This window comes from Alosa alosa, chromosome 24, assembly GCF_017589495.1.
Source record: "Alosa alosa isolate M-15738 ecotype Scorff River chromosome 24, AALO_Geno_1.1, whole genome shotgun sequence".
In the NCBI taxonomy this organism is placed as follows: Eukaryota; Metazoa; Chordata; class Actinopteri; order Clupeiformes; family Clupeidae; genus Alosa; species Alosa alosa.
Window position 1 is genome coordinate 7,013,344 of NC_063212.1, and position 19,512 is coordinate 7,032,855.

The following is a 19,512-nucleotide window of genomic DNA, read 5'->3' on the forward strand; positions in this document are numbered from 1 at the left end:
AGACAGATTCAGAGTGATTAATGAAGGCCTCCTAGTGGCAGCAGTTACCAGACATGTCCAGCTGGGAACAGAACCAGACAGCATACCTACTGTTAAAAGGCACAGTGAGTGCGTCCTTAATGGACACAATGAAAGGTCCACAGCATGGAAGGGTGGTAGGGGAGACTTCAGTGACCTTGGAGGGGTCTTGTTGCGCAGGAGGGACAAGGAGCGGTAAACTAGCTGAGACTCAAGAGGGTGGCATGCTAGACTAGGCGTCAGCAGGTTCTTAGTTCGACGTGATTTTCCTTGTGTGATAACTGATGCCTGGAGTGAGACTGAGCCTCTGATTGGCTATTAGCTTCTAATAAACAAGTTAGGAAGCTTTTTGCATGGCTGCCCTCCCAATGACCAATGTCCAGCACCACTGTTCTATAATTGCTCTGTTGGTCCAAAAGCCCATTCCTTTTTACAGCTTTTTTTTTCTTCCCAGAAGGGACATATTTTACATCTTAAGTCAGATATGCCCTCTCCATAACAAGCAAATGATGTAAGTATGTGTGTGTGTCCTCTCACATGTGAGTGTTTTGCACACACAATAACTGGTGTGTTTGTGTGTGTCATTGTAGAGGTAGCTGCGACCCATGAAGACATTGTTCTGATAAATTACCTGCCTATCCAAACAGCCAACAAATAATGAGGAAGCTTTGCATGGAACTCAATTAGCTTTTAATTATGTCAACACAATTTTCTGCTGTGCCCCTGGTGTACAGATTAAGGGCCAAATTACTCAACTACCTCGAAGAGACCAGCGGTAGTCACATAAGCAAATAACGCCATAAATACCGAGTGCCTTCTGCAGAGTCTTTGATAATTATTTATAAGATGGCCTGTTCAAGTTCATTCTCGACTGTCTCCAAGAGGAAGAATTGAACCAAAGAGAAGCTCTCTGTCTCCCTCCAGTGTCTATCCTCTGAATCTGCAAGGAGGTCAGTGTTTTGTCTAATACAGTACTAAACTACTATCTAACACCTCCTCCCCCCCCCCTTTACTGCGTATTCCATCACTGACCTCCAGGTCATCTGCCAAATTAATTAAGAGGGTGCGCAGAGCGTAAAGCATGTTATTACTGACCCTGTAGCATCCTAATATTTTGATTAAATCCACACATTTCCATCACATCACCTCTACCCTCACACACGTTTGGGTAAAGTAGTTGTGAGGAGTGTGTGCCAGCTAGGCTAAGCACTTGAGAGCAGTTGTGCATACCATATCATCTCAGTAACGAAATATAGGCTGAGCTGAAGGGTTTGGGACATGTTGGTCCAATGCCTGAAACAACATTACAAAGTGACTTGACTCTGCGGTCACCACAGAGGCAGAAACACACATAGTAACAGGCTACTTGTTTGTCAGTACCAACGCAAATAAATTGACACTGCATTACAATTTCTCGCGTTCCTCTCATTTAGGATGTCACCAGCTGTACACAGGAGGAAACACTATCGTTCTGTCATGCCTGAAGCAGTTGTATAAACAAAACCCCAGACTCGGACTCAGTTTGAGTTGTGTCTCTAATGTCCTCAAATGGAGCCCTTGTGATAGCAATAACTGTAGGCCCCTAAAGGATGCTATAATAGTATTAAAAATAGTGTTTTAAATCAAATAGGGGGGGGGGCGATGTGAAAACACCCATATAACTGAACACTAAATCACAAAAAGCTTGGCTTAGATCAAAAAGAATGTCTCTGAGTTCTGTGACACAAGGACCTCTAGTGGTATTTGTTGTGAGTGTATGTTCTGCAGTGTGCACTGGGAGACTGATATCTTTATGTGCACTCTGTTCAAAATGGAGAGTCAGAGTAACAGAGTACAATTCTCCAGTTGGCTGGGAGCCTCTGCATATCTCACGTTCCAAAATGTTACATAACATTCAATATTTCTGTGACATTCACTAGTGTTATGTTATAGCCATCATTCATTTGGATTTTATGAGGGGTGAGATATTTAAATGGCTTCCTTGGCCTTCCTACTGTATGATTCGTGCCATTACATTAACATAACTTAATAGGTATTTTCCTTTTAACCTTTAAATGGCTGTCTCCGAGAAGTAAAACTTTCAGACCTGGTTCTTCGTGGTCTGAACAAAAAAGTGTCAGCTTGCAGTTATCACCATTTAGATTTCAGTTCCGTCAGCTCAGTTTGTCCTGAGTCCAAGAGATGTATCATTGGCTAGAGCTGAATGTCGTTTCTGTATAGCATGTCCTAGCATGGCTGTAACTGACCTAGATGACCTAGATACTACTGACTACATACCCAATCACGCTCATGCAGGAAACAATGGGTTTGTTTCTTACAGTGGTAGTGGAGTGGTATTGTTGAAATGCTACTCTGTATTATGGGTGAAAGATGAGAGAGCGAGACTCCATGCTCTGGTGTTGCTATTTTAGAATGTCAGTGTGGTGTTGCATTTTAGAACACTTGAATGTTCCAACTCTCTCTGTGTGTCGTCAGAGACAACTCTCTGTGCAGATTCTCATGAAAGGCTGATCCAGCAGCTGCAGAGGAACCTGGAGACACTTGATAATCCACTGCTCTAATATCCTCCTGACTGCTTGTATCATTATGAGCATCTGCTTGTGGGTGTTAGAAAGAATAAGGAAGAAAATTAAGGATTACAGGTGAGAGTGGCAATAACAAGCAGTTAAGTAAACACATCTTGTGTGGTCAACCAACCTCTGGAAAATGTAGAAAATAGCCAGAGTTATTTTAAGTAAGTCACACTCAGACTTTATCTCACTTTCTAGTGACGCCATCTAGTAGAGGTTCCCAAACTGGATGAACCCCCACCCCCGGATCGTTTCTCCATGTCCCTGATGACCTCTGTGGCATCACCCTGGATACCTAGAAAACTGGAGCTGAAGCCCAGTCCTAATTCACACCCATGTGCAAGCAGAGCTGTAATCATACACCTGCAACGAGTCCCAAGAGCCTGTGTGTGTGTGTCTGTGTGCTGCCATCCACTGATGGCCTGATGCTATACTGTGAGGAACATTTAGACCTGTCTATAATTGTCTGTGGTTAGTGTAGCAGTTTCCAAAGCAATCTCCACCCCAGAAGGGCCAGTGCAACCACTGTGGTAGCCAAAAGTTACTAAATAAATGTACTGAATAAATCAGCAATATATTGTAAGTGTAAGTAGTACTGTGACTACAGTAAAAAGTACAGACAGGGGACACGATTCTGTTGTAAATAAAAAACAGTGTTTTATTACCCATGTAAAATGACAGAGAGCATTTGTTTGCACTACAGAAACCTTTACACCATGCCTTGACATATTTGAAGCAGTTATTGATAATAAGCAAGACCCATGCTGTGCACGTCCAGTCTGTGCATCAGGTTTAGGCTGTCCTGTCACCCCTAAGACCTCTAACCTGCTGAACTGACTCTACACAAACAAATCTTGAGTGCTCCACTATTACCACTTAATGTGTGTACACAAAGGCTATGCAGGTATTGTATTCACCGAGTGGTGGGAAAGGAAAACTCTTCGTACAGGTTCTCGGTTCATGGAAGACTAAAGTATATGTATAGCTAAAATAAAATAATAATAATAACAAAAAAACATACATAGTTCGGCTTACAGTTCATCCTCCTTTTTAAGAGCTGTCAGTGAGTTCAAAAGCCCAGCTCAATGGTTCCGCTGGGCTTATAAATATGCATCCTTACCACTGTGTCATCTCAAGTGTTCAGAAGAGGCTGCTCATTTCCCACCTGCTTTGCCGTCACAAACTCGGCCATGACAGAATTTGGGAGTGGAATTGTAACCATAGCCGTGCCGTTCAGATGATACACTTACAGTTACAAACTTGCAGTCACCGCCTGGTAGGGTTTTCACACCTACACGATACCTAGTAGGGTTATGACAGAGAGTTAACCAAATAAACTGTAGTGCAGCGCACACCTTGCAAAGTTCACACTGTTTGTGTGACACTGGGAGATATGTCTCAGATATTGGAGAAAGATGCGATTGCACTTAGTTCCATGTATTTTGTTGAACTAACTGTATGATTCAAGTTAAAAGATTCTGAATGGTCCTCGTGATTAAAAAAAACTTCCCAGTGTCTAAACATTGGCTACAAAATAATAAATAATAAATAAGGTGTTACTCTCATGGTGTGTGTATGTCACTGATATTGCACATGAGCTGGCTAAACATAGGTTGAGTACATTTGGTTGCCTTTAGGCTTTAGTAGCAGAGTTCTGTTGTCACCTGCATTTGAAATTAGTTTGGTCCATTTTTAATCCATCGCAGTCAATCAATCAACTTAGTCTAATGAAAACATTCATCATAATTATGATGTGGGGAGATATTTAAATGTCAGAGTCCTAAAGAATAAATATCAAAATGATGACAGACTTAGTTGTGACTCTTTCTCACGCATAACCCTAAAATCTAGCAAGTCTTATCTGGATGTTCAATGAAAAATCAATTTGATTATGAACACATCCCAATTGCAATATGAATACTTCCTGCTTGCCTGTATCACATCACTAATGCTTAAATGCAGACAGTCTTTTCTTTCCTCTTTCAGAAATGAACGGCTTTCATTCAACAGCAATAACATACTACATTTAAGTTAATGACTATTTGTTTTGGACTATTTGCTATATTACAGTTATGTTTGTATAGTTTAAAAATGAGATAGGCAGAGAAAAAAAGCACAGGAGATGGCAGTATACTGTATACTGAGTGAGGAGTGGCAAGTGCTAAAGGATTATTGAGGATGTTGTTATTATCCTGCTGTGTCTGGAAGGGCCGCTTAGCTTGAGACGAGGCAACACAGCCCGAAGAATCTCCTCTTTCTTTGTCTAACCAGTGGATAGGGAGTCAGGTTCAGCAAGCTGCTGTCATCTGTGCACAAGATCGACAAGAGCGGAAAGGGTTGAAAATAGCATATCCATGGCAATGACCTCAAAGTGAAATGTTCTGCTACCAGGTTGCCAGCTGTCTGTGGACATGTCCTGGGGCTGCACGATTTTGGGAAAATATCTTGATTTTTCTGACAAGCCTAGGGCATGAGACGCACAGCACATTACACCTGATAGGTGAGTTTCACTGTCCGTAACACAAGGAGGATGACGTGAATATAAAAAAATATGTGGTTAGATTAACCAGAGTTGGTAACTGCACGAGTAATTGCAACTTTTGGGATTAGCTAATTGCATTTGTTCAAATTGTGATTTTGATTAAAAAAACATTTGATTAAAAAAAGATTAATTGCAAAATTGTGCAGCCCTAATATGTCCTATACTAGCCTCAACCTAATCTGTAAAGGAATGATGGTGTCACTGTATAAAGTGTAGATTAAACGAATTTAAAAATATTGCATTTTCTTAAACCTTGAAAATAGTAAACATGGAGTGGACAAAAGGCTCACAAGGGCTGTAGGATTATTTTCTTTGTGGCCCAGGGGATGAATGGTTCTACAACCAAACATCATAGGAGTTTTATCTTAAATAGACATTACAAAGGAACTAGGCTGGTTATGAAACTACTAATCACATGTCTCTAAAATGGTGTTGAGAAATAGAGATTCAAATGTATGGTCATATGGAATTATATAATGTGGCTAGATCGGGCTGGGTTTACCCAATCTATAATGTGGCCACACTGTACGGGATATGAAAGACTCAAGTAGGCATGATTGTATGATGCACTTGACATGAAAGAGACTGAAACAGTGTACCTTGGTTCTTGAGTGGTAAAGGCATTGTCTCCCTGAGTTTGCTTAGAAGGTTCTTCATCTCTCTCATGTCCCTGTAACAATAATACAGTAATTTCCTGTGTAATAGCCACATAGTGTATAAACTGCAGGACAGTGTTCTGCAAATTTCCCAAAATCAATGTATAAACCTCAGTTAACAGGCAGGAAATTACAGCAATAGCTGTCTGTGTGGGTAGAAGTGACTTCCCAGTATTTTGGAGGCAAAAGCATTGCTCCAAAACCCAAATAAAGTGTATTACTACACAAATTATAACTATAACGACCCATTGCTGACATCAAGTAACCACTTTCAGCAGAGATACCATAATTCCCCAACTAGTAACCAAGGTTTATGTAATGATTTTGCTAAATTGTTTCAGCTATGAGGTTAATACATGGAGGTGTGCTATACATGGGAATGCATTTATTTTCTTCAATCGTCTTTATTGGGCTATTGGGCACTGTGGTTAATACACAAGGGCAGTTAATACATGGCTTTTTTTTAAATGTGCATAAAACAATTCATTATATTGTTAACATCTTCGTGGTGCTGTATCCCGCGAAAAAACATCAGCATCAATACCTTTCTGAGTTGTCGATGTCCGTGGCTACGAGGAGGCCAGCCTGCGAGCTTTCCACAGGAGATGAGGACGTGTCCTCTAAGATGGGGATATCTGAGGTGTCCTCCACTTTGCTATCCATCCTTTGGAGAGCAGAGGAAGTCTGACCTACAGTGAGTATGATCAATTTGAAAATCATGCATTCCCTCCCTTTCCCTTTCTGGGAAAGCTCTTAAATGGTTTGCATGCTACGGTGGTTTATTCATTGACAAGGACTTGGCAAGGACAGGTATCAAAGTCTCACAACCTCACCACAGGTGTACCTCAGGGGTCAGTATTTGGGCCCTTTCTGTTCTCCATTTACACCACTTCCTTAGGTGAGATCATTCCCTCCCACAGATTGGCCTATCACTGTTATTTACCTGTTTTTCCCACCTGAACACTGACCGCTATTTCTGCTAGGATTTCTGCACGCCTCAGGGATTGGGTGAAAGACTGCACCTTCAGCTCATTCTCTCCCAAACTGAGCTTCTGGTATTTCCAGCTAATACAGCTATTCCCAAACAGATCAACATCCATCCAAAACGGCACGTAACTAATATCTATGATATCTACAGTAGATAGACTAGACAAAACAGTTGTGTGATAATACAAAAATAATTACTCAGTGCATCCTTGCCAATACAAGACACCTGATGCCAAATCCAAACCATTTGAATCTTAAATGGCCAGATTTATTTGGTAACACTTTATTTTAATGTGTCGCTGTTACAGTGTACCTACCTAATTAGGTACAGTGGTACAACCTGTGTAACAACATGTACCAGATTTACCCCATCCAGCAGGTCTCAGGTCAGCTCTTTGCCTCTGATGAAAATTTAGGCAAATTGGCAAAGTTTTGTAAAAGCACTCAGTATTACAATGTAACAACTATATATAGGTAGTTACCCACAAATATATAATGCAAGTACAATGATAGTACCTGATAGTACATGTTGTTACACAGGTTGTACCACTGTACCTAATTAGGTAGGTACACTGTAACAGCGACACATTAAAATAAAGTGTTACCATTTATTTTAACACTGAAGATGAATCTATTCATGATTGATTGCCATTTAAAACATGCCATTTTGATACTGTTTTTTTTCTTGTGACTCCAGCATTGCAGAGGCCACCTCCTGACCTTTCCTGTGGATCTTCAGGGACCCCAGCAGACAGACAGACTTGAGCATCTCCGTGATGTACATCTCCAGGCAGCACTGCAGCTGGATGAAGAGCCTGCAGATCTCCGGCTGGATCTCACCATCCTCTGGGCTGCAGGAGGGTGAACGGAGGGCAGTAGGGTGGTGTGAGTTGGGGGGGGGGATAAGGCAGTAGTGGTACAAAATCAGGTCATCTCCATCATGATACTGTCTGTAGTGGGCTTCACAATACCACCTACAGTAATCTGGACAGAGGTTGTACTTCAGCCAGCTCCTCTCCGTATAATGTTTAGTGTCATACTTTGATGCAGAAACTTGTTTATCATATGTCAGTTTTCTACAAATATAATTAAGGTTTATGGGAAATATAATTCCTGACTTTCTGTCAAATCAGTCTCTGTAGACACTTACAAACTGTTTATAAAAATGCTGGTCTACTTTAAGTGATGAAATAAAAATAGAATTAGATGTGAGTAAAACGTGACAGCCTACCATGATATTTTAGAGAGCTCAATAAAGATGAAACTTTGTGGAGGGGCCATTGACTCTCCTGAGTCCAACAGTTCACACTAATTTTGGAAGCATTCCTAATAAGCAGAGACTACTCAGGATTTGATCCTAACCTCTTCCATTTCCTGGATGTTTCTCGGCATAGTGAGGTTATTTATGGACTAAGCCGCACCCTTCATGTATGGCAACGTGGCACTGGTCCTGGTGAATTATTCAAAGTGCGTTAATAGTTTATGGGCCTATAGGTTTTTTTTTTCATCTGCCGGAACATGATTAATGCACACTGATCTAAAAAATGTAATATGTGACAAAATTCACATTCTGACATCATAAAAAATTAACCACACTTGGCATTTCATAATACAAGTGATATTTTCAACAAAATGAGCCTCACACTGCATTGTGCGGGTATTGAGTCCTAGCTTGTGTCAGTGGTAATAAATAAATCTGCAAAACTAAGTTCCATAACTGCAGTTATCAAGACTAAAAAATCTTGTGGTTCTTCCCAGGAAATCAAACATGGTTTTTCAACAATTTTCTGTCTGATGCGTTCTAAGCCATTCAAGGTCATTAAGATGAAATTTGATGATAAAAATGTTCAGCTAACTTCAACTACTTTCTCTTCAATTGTGCTACTTCTCTTTTGTAACATCTAGTATGCATATGGCAAAGACTTCTACACAGTGTCACGCATTTGCTAAATGATGGGAAAATGCTAATTACAGCAGATACGTTATTCACAGACTATGTGCCTTGCCAGAGGATTTGAATGCTAATAAGATTATTTTTGGCAACATCACAAAAGTGTGCATACTTTTAGGCTTTTTGACAGTTGGGAATAAATTCAGATTACTAAATTTTGAAAAACAAATATGCTTTTGATCCATGCAAAAAAAGCAGTCTGCAACTCTTGACACTGCCAACAAACAAACAACAAACAAGAACAATGACAGTGGCTAATTTGTAAGGGTGAGCCAAAACTGAATTAGCACAGTGTCTATGGCTTCCTCTACAGTACTCCATTAACATGTCATTTGATTATTTCCGCCCACATCATCTGTGAGAATGGCAGTTATCATAAATCTCATAAACATCAGTTTTCATGAACCTCGTTTTGTGCAACGCTTTCAAAGAGGCGACACTGAGTCTTGCTTTTGCTAGATGAGAGGAGAGATAGGCGGGAACCCAATAACTTCCACAGCATAGAAAAAATCCCTACATTGACAGCAATCATTACAGAGAGCTTTTAAGGAGGAGGAAGAAAATGTTTGGTGGTAGATCCTCATAATGGCCATGTGTAATTGAAGAAGACCGGCGGTGGGAGAAAAGGCCTCTACGATGTTTGCAGATTGAATGGCAAAGTGCTGTCGGAAGAATGACCGCATATGCTCCAGTGAAGGTACAGACAAGCTGATAGTTGAATTATACATGCAGTTCCATTAAATAGATGGAGATAACATTTGTATGTGTCTCATTTGATAAATTTAGTGGTGATGCATCTATAGTATACCACAGACTTTCAGACTCCAAGAGCAACATAATCCAAGTACTAAGTGTGTTTTTTGAGAGAGAGAGTGTGTGTGTGTGTTCTTTTAAAGATATGTAAACAAACTCTTGTTTCCATAAATCACTTTGGTATAACAATGCCAACAGTGCCACTGGTGTATGCACTGTTGTGTCAATTTCAGATTATATATGGACTAACCAACAAAGCAGATATTACAATTATTGCCATTCAAATTATTATTTATTTACCAGGATATGGCTGTTAAGCGCTGGTGTGCGGTTTGTGCCATCTCACAGCCCTTAATGCGTGTCTTATGCATCTCTGCTCGAAGACTGGGGCAATCCCTTGACAGCTCTCCAATAGAGATGACTAGTTCGCGATACAGTGCCACAAGGGTATTGAACTCCTGGACAATCTGAAGAGGAAAAGACAAAAGATTGAGAGTGATAAAGAATTACAGTCACTGTGGCAAAGTGCACACCATCTAATTATTACACTTAAAGGTTGCACTCCTTGACCTGCTAGCAAGATGGAAAATAAAGTTAAAGCTTTTTGGAATATAAAACCCTAGTTATGAACAGCTTACCTTTCAAACTGTAATCTCCTTTTCACAAAATTCATGTGTTGATTAGTTTAGTATTTGAATTTCTATAAATGTTCAGTGTAAAGAAGCATAAATATATTTCTGATATTATGATTTTGTCATTGTCTCTGATCAGGGACTTTGGCCAGACAGACATCCGATGACAACTCGGCAGTCAGGACAATGTGAGCATGTAACTCAGATTTGGAGCCATTCATTGTATATAAGCAATACAATTACCATCTACCACTAGAAGATAGGCAGCTCTACATTTTCTAATGTAATTTACTCCTTTGACACATATGTCTCAGATATATTTTTTTATTGAACTGCATTCCTCTTATTTTGTCAGTTGTAGATTGTTGCATGGGTCAAGAGAGTGCAGCTGCAACGGTGTGCCCATGGAGAAACTGGACACAGGGAGGAAGTATCATCCCTATTCATTTCAATGGCCGATGCTAGGCTAGCTATTTCAGCCAAAAATGTACTTAATCTATAAAAATGATGTTTGAACGAGGCTCATTTTCGGGCACATTTTCATAAACAAGCCAATTAGGTGGCTCATTGGAGATGGCCACAAATGATGTCATCCATGTGGTTTGTTTGTGAAAATGTGGCAAAGTGAAAGGCTGTAAGACGCCATTTTTACAGATGGAGGCGGCCAACTTAGATGCCAAGTGGCTGAGGCTATCCCTCCAAATCCTCATCCTCTATGTGGGCCTCAGAGTAGTACAACATATAGGCTATGGCCTATATTTATGTTTCGACTCAACTGAGTAAATAAATAAAAAACCCGAAACTTCCAAATTAAGTGGAACTGTCTGTTTGTTAGATGACCCTGTTCAAAATAGGCAAAAGGTAGCCATACATTCCTAAAAAGTTCAGAAATATGTATAACAAACATAGTCTATTCAGTTTGAGAAACAACCAATTAAAGGGGAGAGAAAAACATACACAGTTATTGGTGAAAATGTCAATGCTCAGTGTAAATTGCAATGTTGGTGGCATGCAACTTAAGTGAAACAGAATCCACTACATGTCAAGCCCAGGGCAGTTATTGGCCTTTCATACCTTTCAGCTGTGGATATGGGCACCATATAGCGGCCAGTGGAGCACTAATTTATCTCTAACTCTTTGAAAGAGGCCACAAGCCAAACACAGAACTAGCAGCTGGTGTTAACAACTGTGAGCTTTTGTGCTATGCAATGAATTGCTATTGGCATCAATATGAAATAAGTTCAAATGCAGTGGACTTTTATTTCTGGTATGAACTGAGCATATTCTGTGATATAGCCTAGTTCAGGAGCCCTACAAATTAAGATTGCGTTTAGGCAACAGAAAATAAATCCTCAGAAGGAGCCGCATGTAGAAAAAATGATGAAACAGAACAGATTTGCTGTTGTCCCATGGCTAGTTTGAGGGATACTTCACAGCCAGTCCCTGTCACATACAATACAGTTTGCGATGGGAATATAATCTACCTCTTTATCTCTATTGAACAACATCAACTGATGACTAATGTTATAGAGCTTTATGTTGTTAAATAGGCCAGGGCTACTCATAAGGCAAAGACATAAGTAAGGCCATTTCAATTAGCCTATACGGGTGCAATGATAACCCATGACAACAGGCTGATGTGAGCCATTTACAACATGGAAAGCACAAATGTCATGCATGCTCGACTGCAAATACGTAGCTTACCCTAATACATTTTCACAGTGTTCTGTTCATTATCATTTTGCATCATCTTTTAACGCAATTAGTTGGCCAACACGTAGCCTAAACACAGGAAAGGTAATGGACCACAGGGAAAACTATTATGTCGCACGCATACCTACCATTCTGCAGTCTCCAACGGCGCATTGAGCTTCGCTATCCTTGCGCTCCGAGTACGGAGGCTTGCTTATTTGAAAAATATTCCCGGCTGATCTGGGGCGGTTCTTGCGCCCATTCGATGCAGAACTCATGCATACGCATCTAACGCTTTAATCCCTTTGATGTGGAACACGCTGTCAATTTGTCCTGTATCCGCGTATGTTGTAGCAACTCTTTCTATGTTACACAGCGATGTTGTAGCCTGTTAAGATGTTACAGCGAGTGTTTTCCTTAGTAACCCGTAGCGCGCAGGACCACTGAAGCTCTCGCAGCTCCTCTCTGCATCACCACGACTCCGAGGCGAGTCACCTTCACTTCAGCAGAGACCCGTTTCTAAGTGGAATGTCTTGTGTAGCATCGTCCACGCGTAGCGCAGAGATATCTAGACGTTTAAAGGCAACAGCATCTTCAAAATCTACTGAAAGGATGATCTGTACCAATAGGATAATAGAAACTACAAATCAGCTTGATTATTTCTTATGCGCATCATTCCCTTTCATTAAACAGACACCTGCCCCACACAGCTGGTTGATTCTATGGTATTGTCTATTGAAAAGCCCGCGTGCATAAAGAGATTCATAAATAGATGTTTTCTCTCTTTCTCTCTGATTACCTTTTATCTTCATTCAAGTTTAAGGTTTTGCTAAGATAAAATATTTTCTTTCTTATTGATTGGCTAGATTTGTAAGACCAGAGACTTTAGAGATAGGCTAAGGCTACCAAAACATTTTCAAATTTTCTAAAGTGAAAATAAATGATAGCCATTTCGAGACTAACCACTGAAATTAGTCTATGCAGGATCTCCATAGTAACGTCAACAGTTCTACAAAGTTTTGCAATTAGCAAGATAGGTCGAGAGCAATGTCTGACAATTATGTGATGGCACAGATCCCAGAAAGCAAATTTCGCTGTCCTGTAGTGGAGCTTGGAGCTAAAATCACTATTTTGCATTTTAACGATGTTTACGAAATAGAGGCAAGATCAGATGAACCAGTTGGTGGAGCTGCAAGGTAGTATCATTTCCATTTGCGTGAAGACAACGTTAGCTATTATGGCATACTTAGGTTATGATCAAGTTTAATGCAATGTTAAAGTGACTTTAGGCCTAGTAGCTAAAGCTACTGAACAATGCTTAGGCTACTCACCTCACCATTGACTGTCTTGGACTGTTTTTATATGATTGTCATTCGTTAGTAGCCTGAGGATTGTTCATCTTTCATATTTCATATTTGCTAAGTAGGCCTGTCAACACTGGTAATTTGTCCTATTATCCCTAGCTAACATAGCTAACGTTAATGTAGCTAGTTGAAGAGCCATAAGAATGAAGGATAGCAATGTCTGTTTTGTTAGTAAGCAAATTTATGAATTCTCCAAAGGAACACATACTATGAATGAATGAAGTGTTATCAGTTGTTCAGTGCGGTGTTGTGATCACACAATTTTCCCACTCTCTTCCAGGTTTGCAACAGCATTAAAGGAATTCCAACATTTGAATCCATTTATTGTTTTTAGTGGTGACTGTTTAAGTCCATCTCTTCTTAGCACAATTACAAAAGGAAGACACATGATAGATATTCTCAATGAGCTCAGGGTTCATTGTGCGGTGTATGGTAAGTATGTTAACTGTTAAGCCATAAACTAGCCTAACAAAAATATTTAGAAAAGGGGAAATGAAAAACACCAACATTTTTTTTTTTTATCAAACTTGAAATGTCAGACATGTAGGCCTACATCAACTTGTCCATACTTCAGTTCTGGCTTTTTTCCATCAGTGAAAATATAAATTAAGTCTAGTTGTTAACTGTTGTGTATTTCCCCTCATTTTCAGGAAACCATGAGTTTGATTTTGGCGTTGATAAGCTGGAGGAAGTGAGGACACAAACGAACTTCCCTTGGTTTCTCAGCAATGTCTATGATAAATTCACTTCACAGACTTTGGGTCATGGCATCGAAAGCCGCATCATTGAATGGAACGGGCTCCGAATTGGCATCATGGGGCTAGTTGAGGAAGAGTGGCTGGACACTTTGGGTACCATAGACAAGGTCAACATTGATTTCATTGACTATGTTGTGACTGCTGATCGTCTTTCTAAGGAGCTTAGAGAGAGCGGAGCTGAGCTGGTCATTGCTCTCACTCACATGAGATGGTCCAATGATATCCGGCTGGCCACAGAGGCCAAAGGGCTGGACCTCATACTTGGAGGCCATGATCATGAGTATGGGGTTCGTGAAGTGAGTGGTATCTGGATAGTAAAGAGTGGATCTGATTTCAGACATTTGTCAAGAGTTGATATCAAGAGGAAGGCTGAATTGACTTATGAGTACAGTGTTGATAGAATAGATATTACAAATGTTATAGAGGAAGACCAAGGGATCAAAAGCATTGTGGACACATATAATGATAACATACAGGTGAGTTGTAATAGGTATTAAAGAGTATTTTTTTTTTTTTTTTTTACAAAAAAATCCACATTGTAAGTCACAAAAGCTGTGGCTGCTGATATTATCAGGACCAAACAAAAAAATAGATAAGGACATTTGTATTTAATTGCACACAAGTGGTCATTCGAAGGTTTTAATATTTTAAAGAGGAAGTGTATTTGTTGATTTAGCGATTGTTTTGGTATTTCAGGGAACACTTGACCATATGGTGACTATGGAATTAAAACAATGCAACCCACTTTGTTTCAGTACATGCTCGAGGATGTGCTCTGCCACACTGACGTGGACTTAGATGGTCGTTGTGCAACAGTTCGACACAGAGAATGCAACCTTGGCAATCTCATCACCAATGCCATGCTGGAGGCCACTCATGCAGAGGTGGCATTGTTGAATTCAGGTTTATATTAACTTAGCTTGCGTAGCTTGTGTATTAACTGTTATTTGAAGTGATAGAACTACTGTATGTGGGTTTTTGATGGTAGGCTGAGTTGATGAGTAGGCTGTTGAAAAGTAAGAAATCAGAGATTCCATAAGACAAGTATGGAAATCATTATTGTCAATGAGATGAAAAATTATATCAGCAGGTCCATTTTATTCCGGAATACATACTATGTGGATGATTGATATGTCTACCAGTAAACCACATAATTGAATCCAAAAAGTACAGCTAAATGTTATTTTGGAATGCCAAAATTATATTTGATCATTTTTTTTGTCAGGACATTTTTGACTGTAGTCTATTCGAGAGGGTAATAAACCTTGTATGTAATAAGAGAACTTTGGCTGTTCTTGAAAACTCTGGCGTTCTGACCGCCTTCCAACTGACATAATTGAATGGACAGCAATGAGTGCCTGAAAACGCAGTCAGCAGATACCCCTGCCCTGGATGGAAGGTAAATCACAACAGTGTGAAAGTTCACAAGTAAAACATCTTACATCTATTGGTTGGCAAATGTTATTTTGGAATGCCAAAATTATATTTGATCATTTTTTTTATCAGGACATTTTTTGATGTATTGTGATTTCACATCTGTAGTCTATTCGGAGAGGGTAATAAACCTTGTATGTAATAAGAGAACTTTGGCTGTTCTTGACAGGAACTCTGCGTTCTGACCGCCTTCACCCTGCCGGTGAACTGACCATGCGTGACCTGTTGCAGATTCTGCCCATGAAGGATCTAGTTCTGGTGGTGGAAGCCACTGGACAGCAACTTTATGAGTGCCTGGAAAACGCAGTCAGCAGATACCCTGCCCTGGATGGAAGGTAAATCACAACAGTGTGAAAGTTCACAAGTAAAACATCTTACATCTATTGGTTGGCAATTACAGTTGGTGAGTAGATGTGGCTTTTTGTAAAGCACCAAGTAACATGGTCATTAAACTGAACTTGTATCATGTAAATTAGGCTTTTGGTAACATTTATCAAGTGCTGTGCCATTGGTACTATGGCCAGTTGTTGCAGTAAAATACAATTATGACTGTTCTAGGTTTCTGCAAGTTGCTGGAATACAGTTTGGCTTTGATCCCAATCGCCAGCCTGGAAGCAGGGTTATTGCCAGAAGTATCAGGATACAAGGTCACAATCTAGAACGAGACAAAAAATATCTAGTTGCGATGAAGGAATATCTAACAAAGGTACCAAAGATAATGGTCTCTTTTTGCCCAGTCTCCAAATTCAAAGAACTTGAAACCAACATTCTTACTGTTGGCTCAAAATAAGATTGTACAAACCATGCTGTGCCCCTTAGTAAACACTCATAGGTGCAGATTAATGGACAAGTTATCATATGCATAACTGCTGAAGTAGACATTTCAAATGATGATAAATTGGTGGTGTGTGTTTGAAATGGAAAAGACATTTACTGGAGACACAGGACACCATCGGGACAAAACAGGGCCAATCATCATGATTGAAGGGTTAGACCAGTTAGCTTATAGCTAAAAGGGAGCTGGTCTAACCCACTTCCAGTGAATTATGCTAAGCTAGGCTTATGATGTCAGGGTTATTGCACACACAGAGAAGAAGGGTATGTATCCTCTTATCTAACCCTGAGGTAGACAGTAAATTACCTTTTTCCCAAACAGTTGCCGTATTCCTTTAACAGAGACAACTCTGATGCTCTGTTCAACATAGCCCCATCAATGTGGCAGACAGAAGAAGTTTAAAAGCCTTGAACTTCCACTTAAATTGCATGCTAGAGACTGTTCACATACTGTACTGTAAGTGGCTGAGATGCTGATAGTGTGTTGATGTGTTTGTTTTCAGGGAAAAGATGGCTATTCCATGTTTACACACTGTCCACAGAAGTGTGACTTAGAAACCGCTCAGGTCCTCTCTACAATTGTCATCAATCATTTTGAGTCTGGGAACATCGTTCAAGGCCTCAAGGCCTGTAAGTCTGGCCATCGTATGGGTCTCATCAAAGTGACCAGTAACCCCTCAGTCACAGGTATACGTCAATCTTCTTCGTGCCAGCCTGAAAAAGAGAGCCTTTTTACTGTATAACTGGTGACACTGTAATTACGGTCTTTTAACTTAAAGGAAAATTCCGGTATTTAGCACTTTGAGTCCCTTTTCTGGTTTGTTTTGGGTGATCTAGAGTGGTGGACACCAAAATTTTGACGATTGGTCCTGTCTCGACTTTTCCGCCTTTGACTACTTCAGAGTGGCTGCCTACAGGCATGCTCTAACATGTCCTAAAACAACCCTTAACGTTCGTTTTCAAAACTGTGCAACTCACCGAGTGGTTAGTGGTGTTCGTTGATGTTCCAAAACAAGTAGCATAGTGAAATACAGTTTCTGTCGTGTTTTATTTGGCATTTTGTAAAATCCCATTGATTTCTGTTGGAAGACTCATTGCACGTTGATATTACTATGCCACCGTCTATGCTTCAGGCTCAAATATTGAACAGAAGTTTATACGCGGTTGTGAGGTGTTGTGAGGAAAAAATAGTTCCACAATAGCAAATAAAACAGCTGGAAATCATACATTGCGCCGATATATTTGATTTTGATAATCACTAACCACTCGGTGAGTTACACAGTTTTGAAAACGAACGTTAAGGGTTGTTTTAAGGATATGTTTGTGCATGCCTGTTAGGCAGCCACTCTGAAGCAGTAAAGGCAATTCAAAACGAGTCAGAAAAGTCGAGACGGGACCAATCGTCAAAATTTTGGTGACCACTCTAGTTCATTTAAAACAAACCAGAAAAGGGACTCAAAGTGCTAAATACCGGAATTTTCCTTTAAGAAGTCAGTTTTCTGACTTTCTGATCTTCTCACGCTTGTCCTCGTGCAGCCATTGAGCGCAGCGCTGACGTCCCTGTGGCCATGGTGCCTGGGGTGGAGGGCAGAGTATTTCACATCCACACCGAGAGTCAGTCAGAATAACACAGCTATGGAGGACACTAGCCACCTTCATGTTGTAGACATAGCCAGCAGCACATGTGCTACTTACTTATTAGACAGTGCTTATTATTTCTAGCTGTACAGGTGAAAACATGTATTTTTTATGTACATGTATTTATATAGTAAAGTTATACGTAATATATCCTGTATCACCTGTATCTTCCTGGATACAGATATTTGTATTTAATTAAGTTGTATGTTAAATCTTGTGAACTATTTGAATGGCAAATGTGCATTAAAATGGAACATTCTGATTATGTTGTTGACTGTTATCTCATTGCTGTATGTTGCCAGAATCTGTTTCTTGAATCAGTGATCCCATTGGAAAAAGAGTTGGGAAAGTGCTCTTGATTTAACAATGGTAAAGTATGAGTGTATGGTTGTGGTACTTATATCTAAAAGTATTGATAGTAAATGCTTAATATGTTGTAGTTGTTTTGTCAACAGGCAATTGAAAGTCATTTTACAACAAATTTTGTTTTATATAAAAATGTATAAAAAGTGAAAATATGAATGCCATTATTATAGCAGATATAATAACAAAATAAACTATCGTTGGAAAACACCTGCAGGTACAAGGCACACAAAATTGATATTCAGATTTTACAGGAAGAAATTATGCATGCAATTAAAAATATCAAACATGATTCAAAGATAAATTTTACTATGACAGCAAGAGGGGAACTGTTTATCAAAACATTTGAATATGGATTTAAGATGGATCTCGTCTTTCAGTAGAATTTCATTAAAAGTTTCCTCTGCAAGTCCTTAAGTCAATAAAAGATTAGTTTGTTATAATCAAACAAATATGGGTTTGTTTTATACATGTGCAAAGACATTTTTACTCAGAATCAAGTTAATGTAGCCTAAACAGATGCATTTTCAAAATTATGTCAATGGCAGTTTTTAGCATCCTAAATGTACTTGCTAATTTTGCCGATATTTGAAATGGCCCAAAAAAAAAATGCACAGTGTGTGCCCGGCTTTAGGAGGATGGAAAGAAGAAGTAGCAGAGGAAGCAGAAGACGATGAAGCCGATGACCCAGTTGACAGAGTAGATGTAGATGATGACCATGTCCATGTCGAAACGCCAGCCGCGTGAATCATCCTCAAAGTCCAGCGCATCGAGACGGTAGCCGCCATGAGGAAACTGACGCCTGCCAATTGGGCTGGCCTGTCTCTGGAACCCTGGAAGGGCGGGAGGAATTCTCATTACACATTGATGGGGAAGGTGGCGTCCATGTTTGAGTCCCAGTTACTGTATCAGTTCAGACTAATATGTTCTTCACTGTGACTGCAGTTGACTTCTGGATATTTTTCTACTTTATATATGCTGCTCTTGTAGACAAATGCAGTCCCATCAGTGTGTGCTTGATTGTATTTCTCATGTTATATATTGCTGCAGTTGTAGCTGGGACTGAAAAGGTTGGTTTGCTTTGTGTAATTGTTACATTTAAGTCTTCCCCTGGCAAGTTAGCTTGGTTGTTTCTGCCTAGATGCTCACACCTAAGGGCCTTTTCATTATTGATAATCCTTTTGTGTGAAAGTGCTTTTGTGTTAGTCAGTGTGTTGGTCTGGTGGTTAGGACAAAGGAATGTCTGGAAAGAAAACATTGCAACACAAAGAGCTGGACGAAAACCAGGATGCAAGAGTTCATCCAGTACAAAATCAAATC

The 19,512-nt window shown here is 39.9% G+C and overlaps 3 protein-coding genes across 5 annotated transcripts in view; 1 reads left to right on the plus strand and 2 right to left on the minus strand.

Moving 5' to 3' along the window:
- Window positions 1-3,220: 3,220 nt before the first annotated feature.
- On the minus strand, window positions 3,221-12,165 carry rgs7bpa (regulator of G protein signaling 7 binding protein a). The gene is made up of 6 exons (XM_048236356.1): window positions 11,951-12,165; window positions 9,778-9,944; window positions 7,494-7,624; window positions 6,331-6,475; window positions 5,730-5,800; window positions 3,221-4,894 (listed from the first exon to the last, which is right to left on the minus strand). Exons 1-6 carry the CDS (start codon window positions 12,077-12,079, stop codon window positions 4,803-4,805), a joined length of 735 nt encoding a protein of 244 aa, XP_048092313.1. The 5' UTR covers window positions 12,080-12,165; the 3' UTR covers window positions 3,221-4,802.
- Window positions 12,166-12,819: 654 nt separating this feature from the next.
- LOC125289630 (snake venom 5'-nucleotidase-like) lies at window positions 12,820-18,045 on the plus strand. 3 transcript variants are annotated; one of them, XM_048236582.1, is made up of 8 exons: window positions 12,820-12,997; window positions 13,446-13,597; window positions 13,816-14,399; window positions 14,679-14,826; window positions 15,527-15,692; window positions 15,916-16,063; window positions 16,695-16,878; window positions 17,728-18,045. In XM_048236582.1, exons 1-8 carry the CDS (start codon window positions 12,849-12,851, stop codon window positions 17,817-17,819), a joined length of 1,623 nt encoding a protein of 540 aa, XP_048092539.1. In that variant the 5' UTR covers window positions 12,820-12,848; the 3' UTR covers window positions 17,820-18,045. The 3 variants fall into 3 exon arrangements, with proteins under 3 accessions (XP_048092539.1, XP_048092540.1, XP_048092541.1); XM_048236583.1 differs by having other exon boundaries at window positions 14,679-14,807; window positions 15,589-15,692; XM_048236584.1 differs by lacking the exon at window positions 17,728-18,045 and having other exon boundaries at window positions 15,916-16,004; window positions 16,695-16,840.
- A 351-nt stretch (window positions 18,046-18,396) lies between these two features.
- The window catches only part of rnf180a (ring finger protein 180a), a 13,472-nt gene continuing 12,356 nt past the window's right edge, over window positions 18,397-19,512 (minus strand). Inside the window, exon 5 of the mRNA XM_048235839.1 lies at window positions 18,397-19,025. Coding sequence (XP_048091796.1) covers window positions 18,823-19,025 — 203 coding nt within the window. The 3' untranslated portion in view covers window positions 18,397-18,822. The remainder of the gene's footprint in view (window positions 19,026-19,512) is intronic.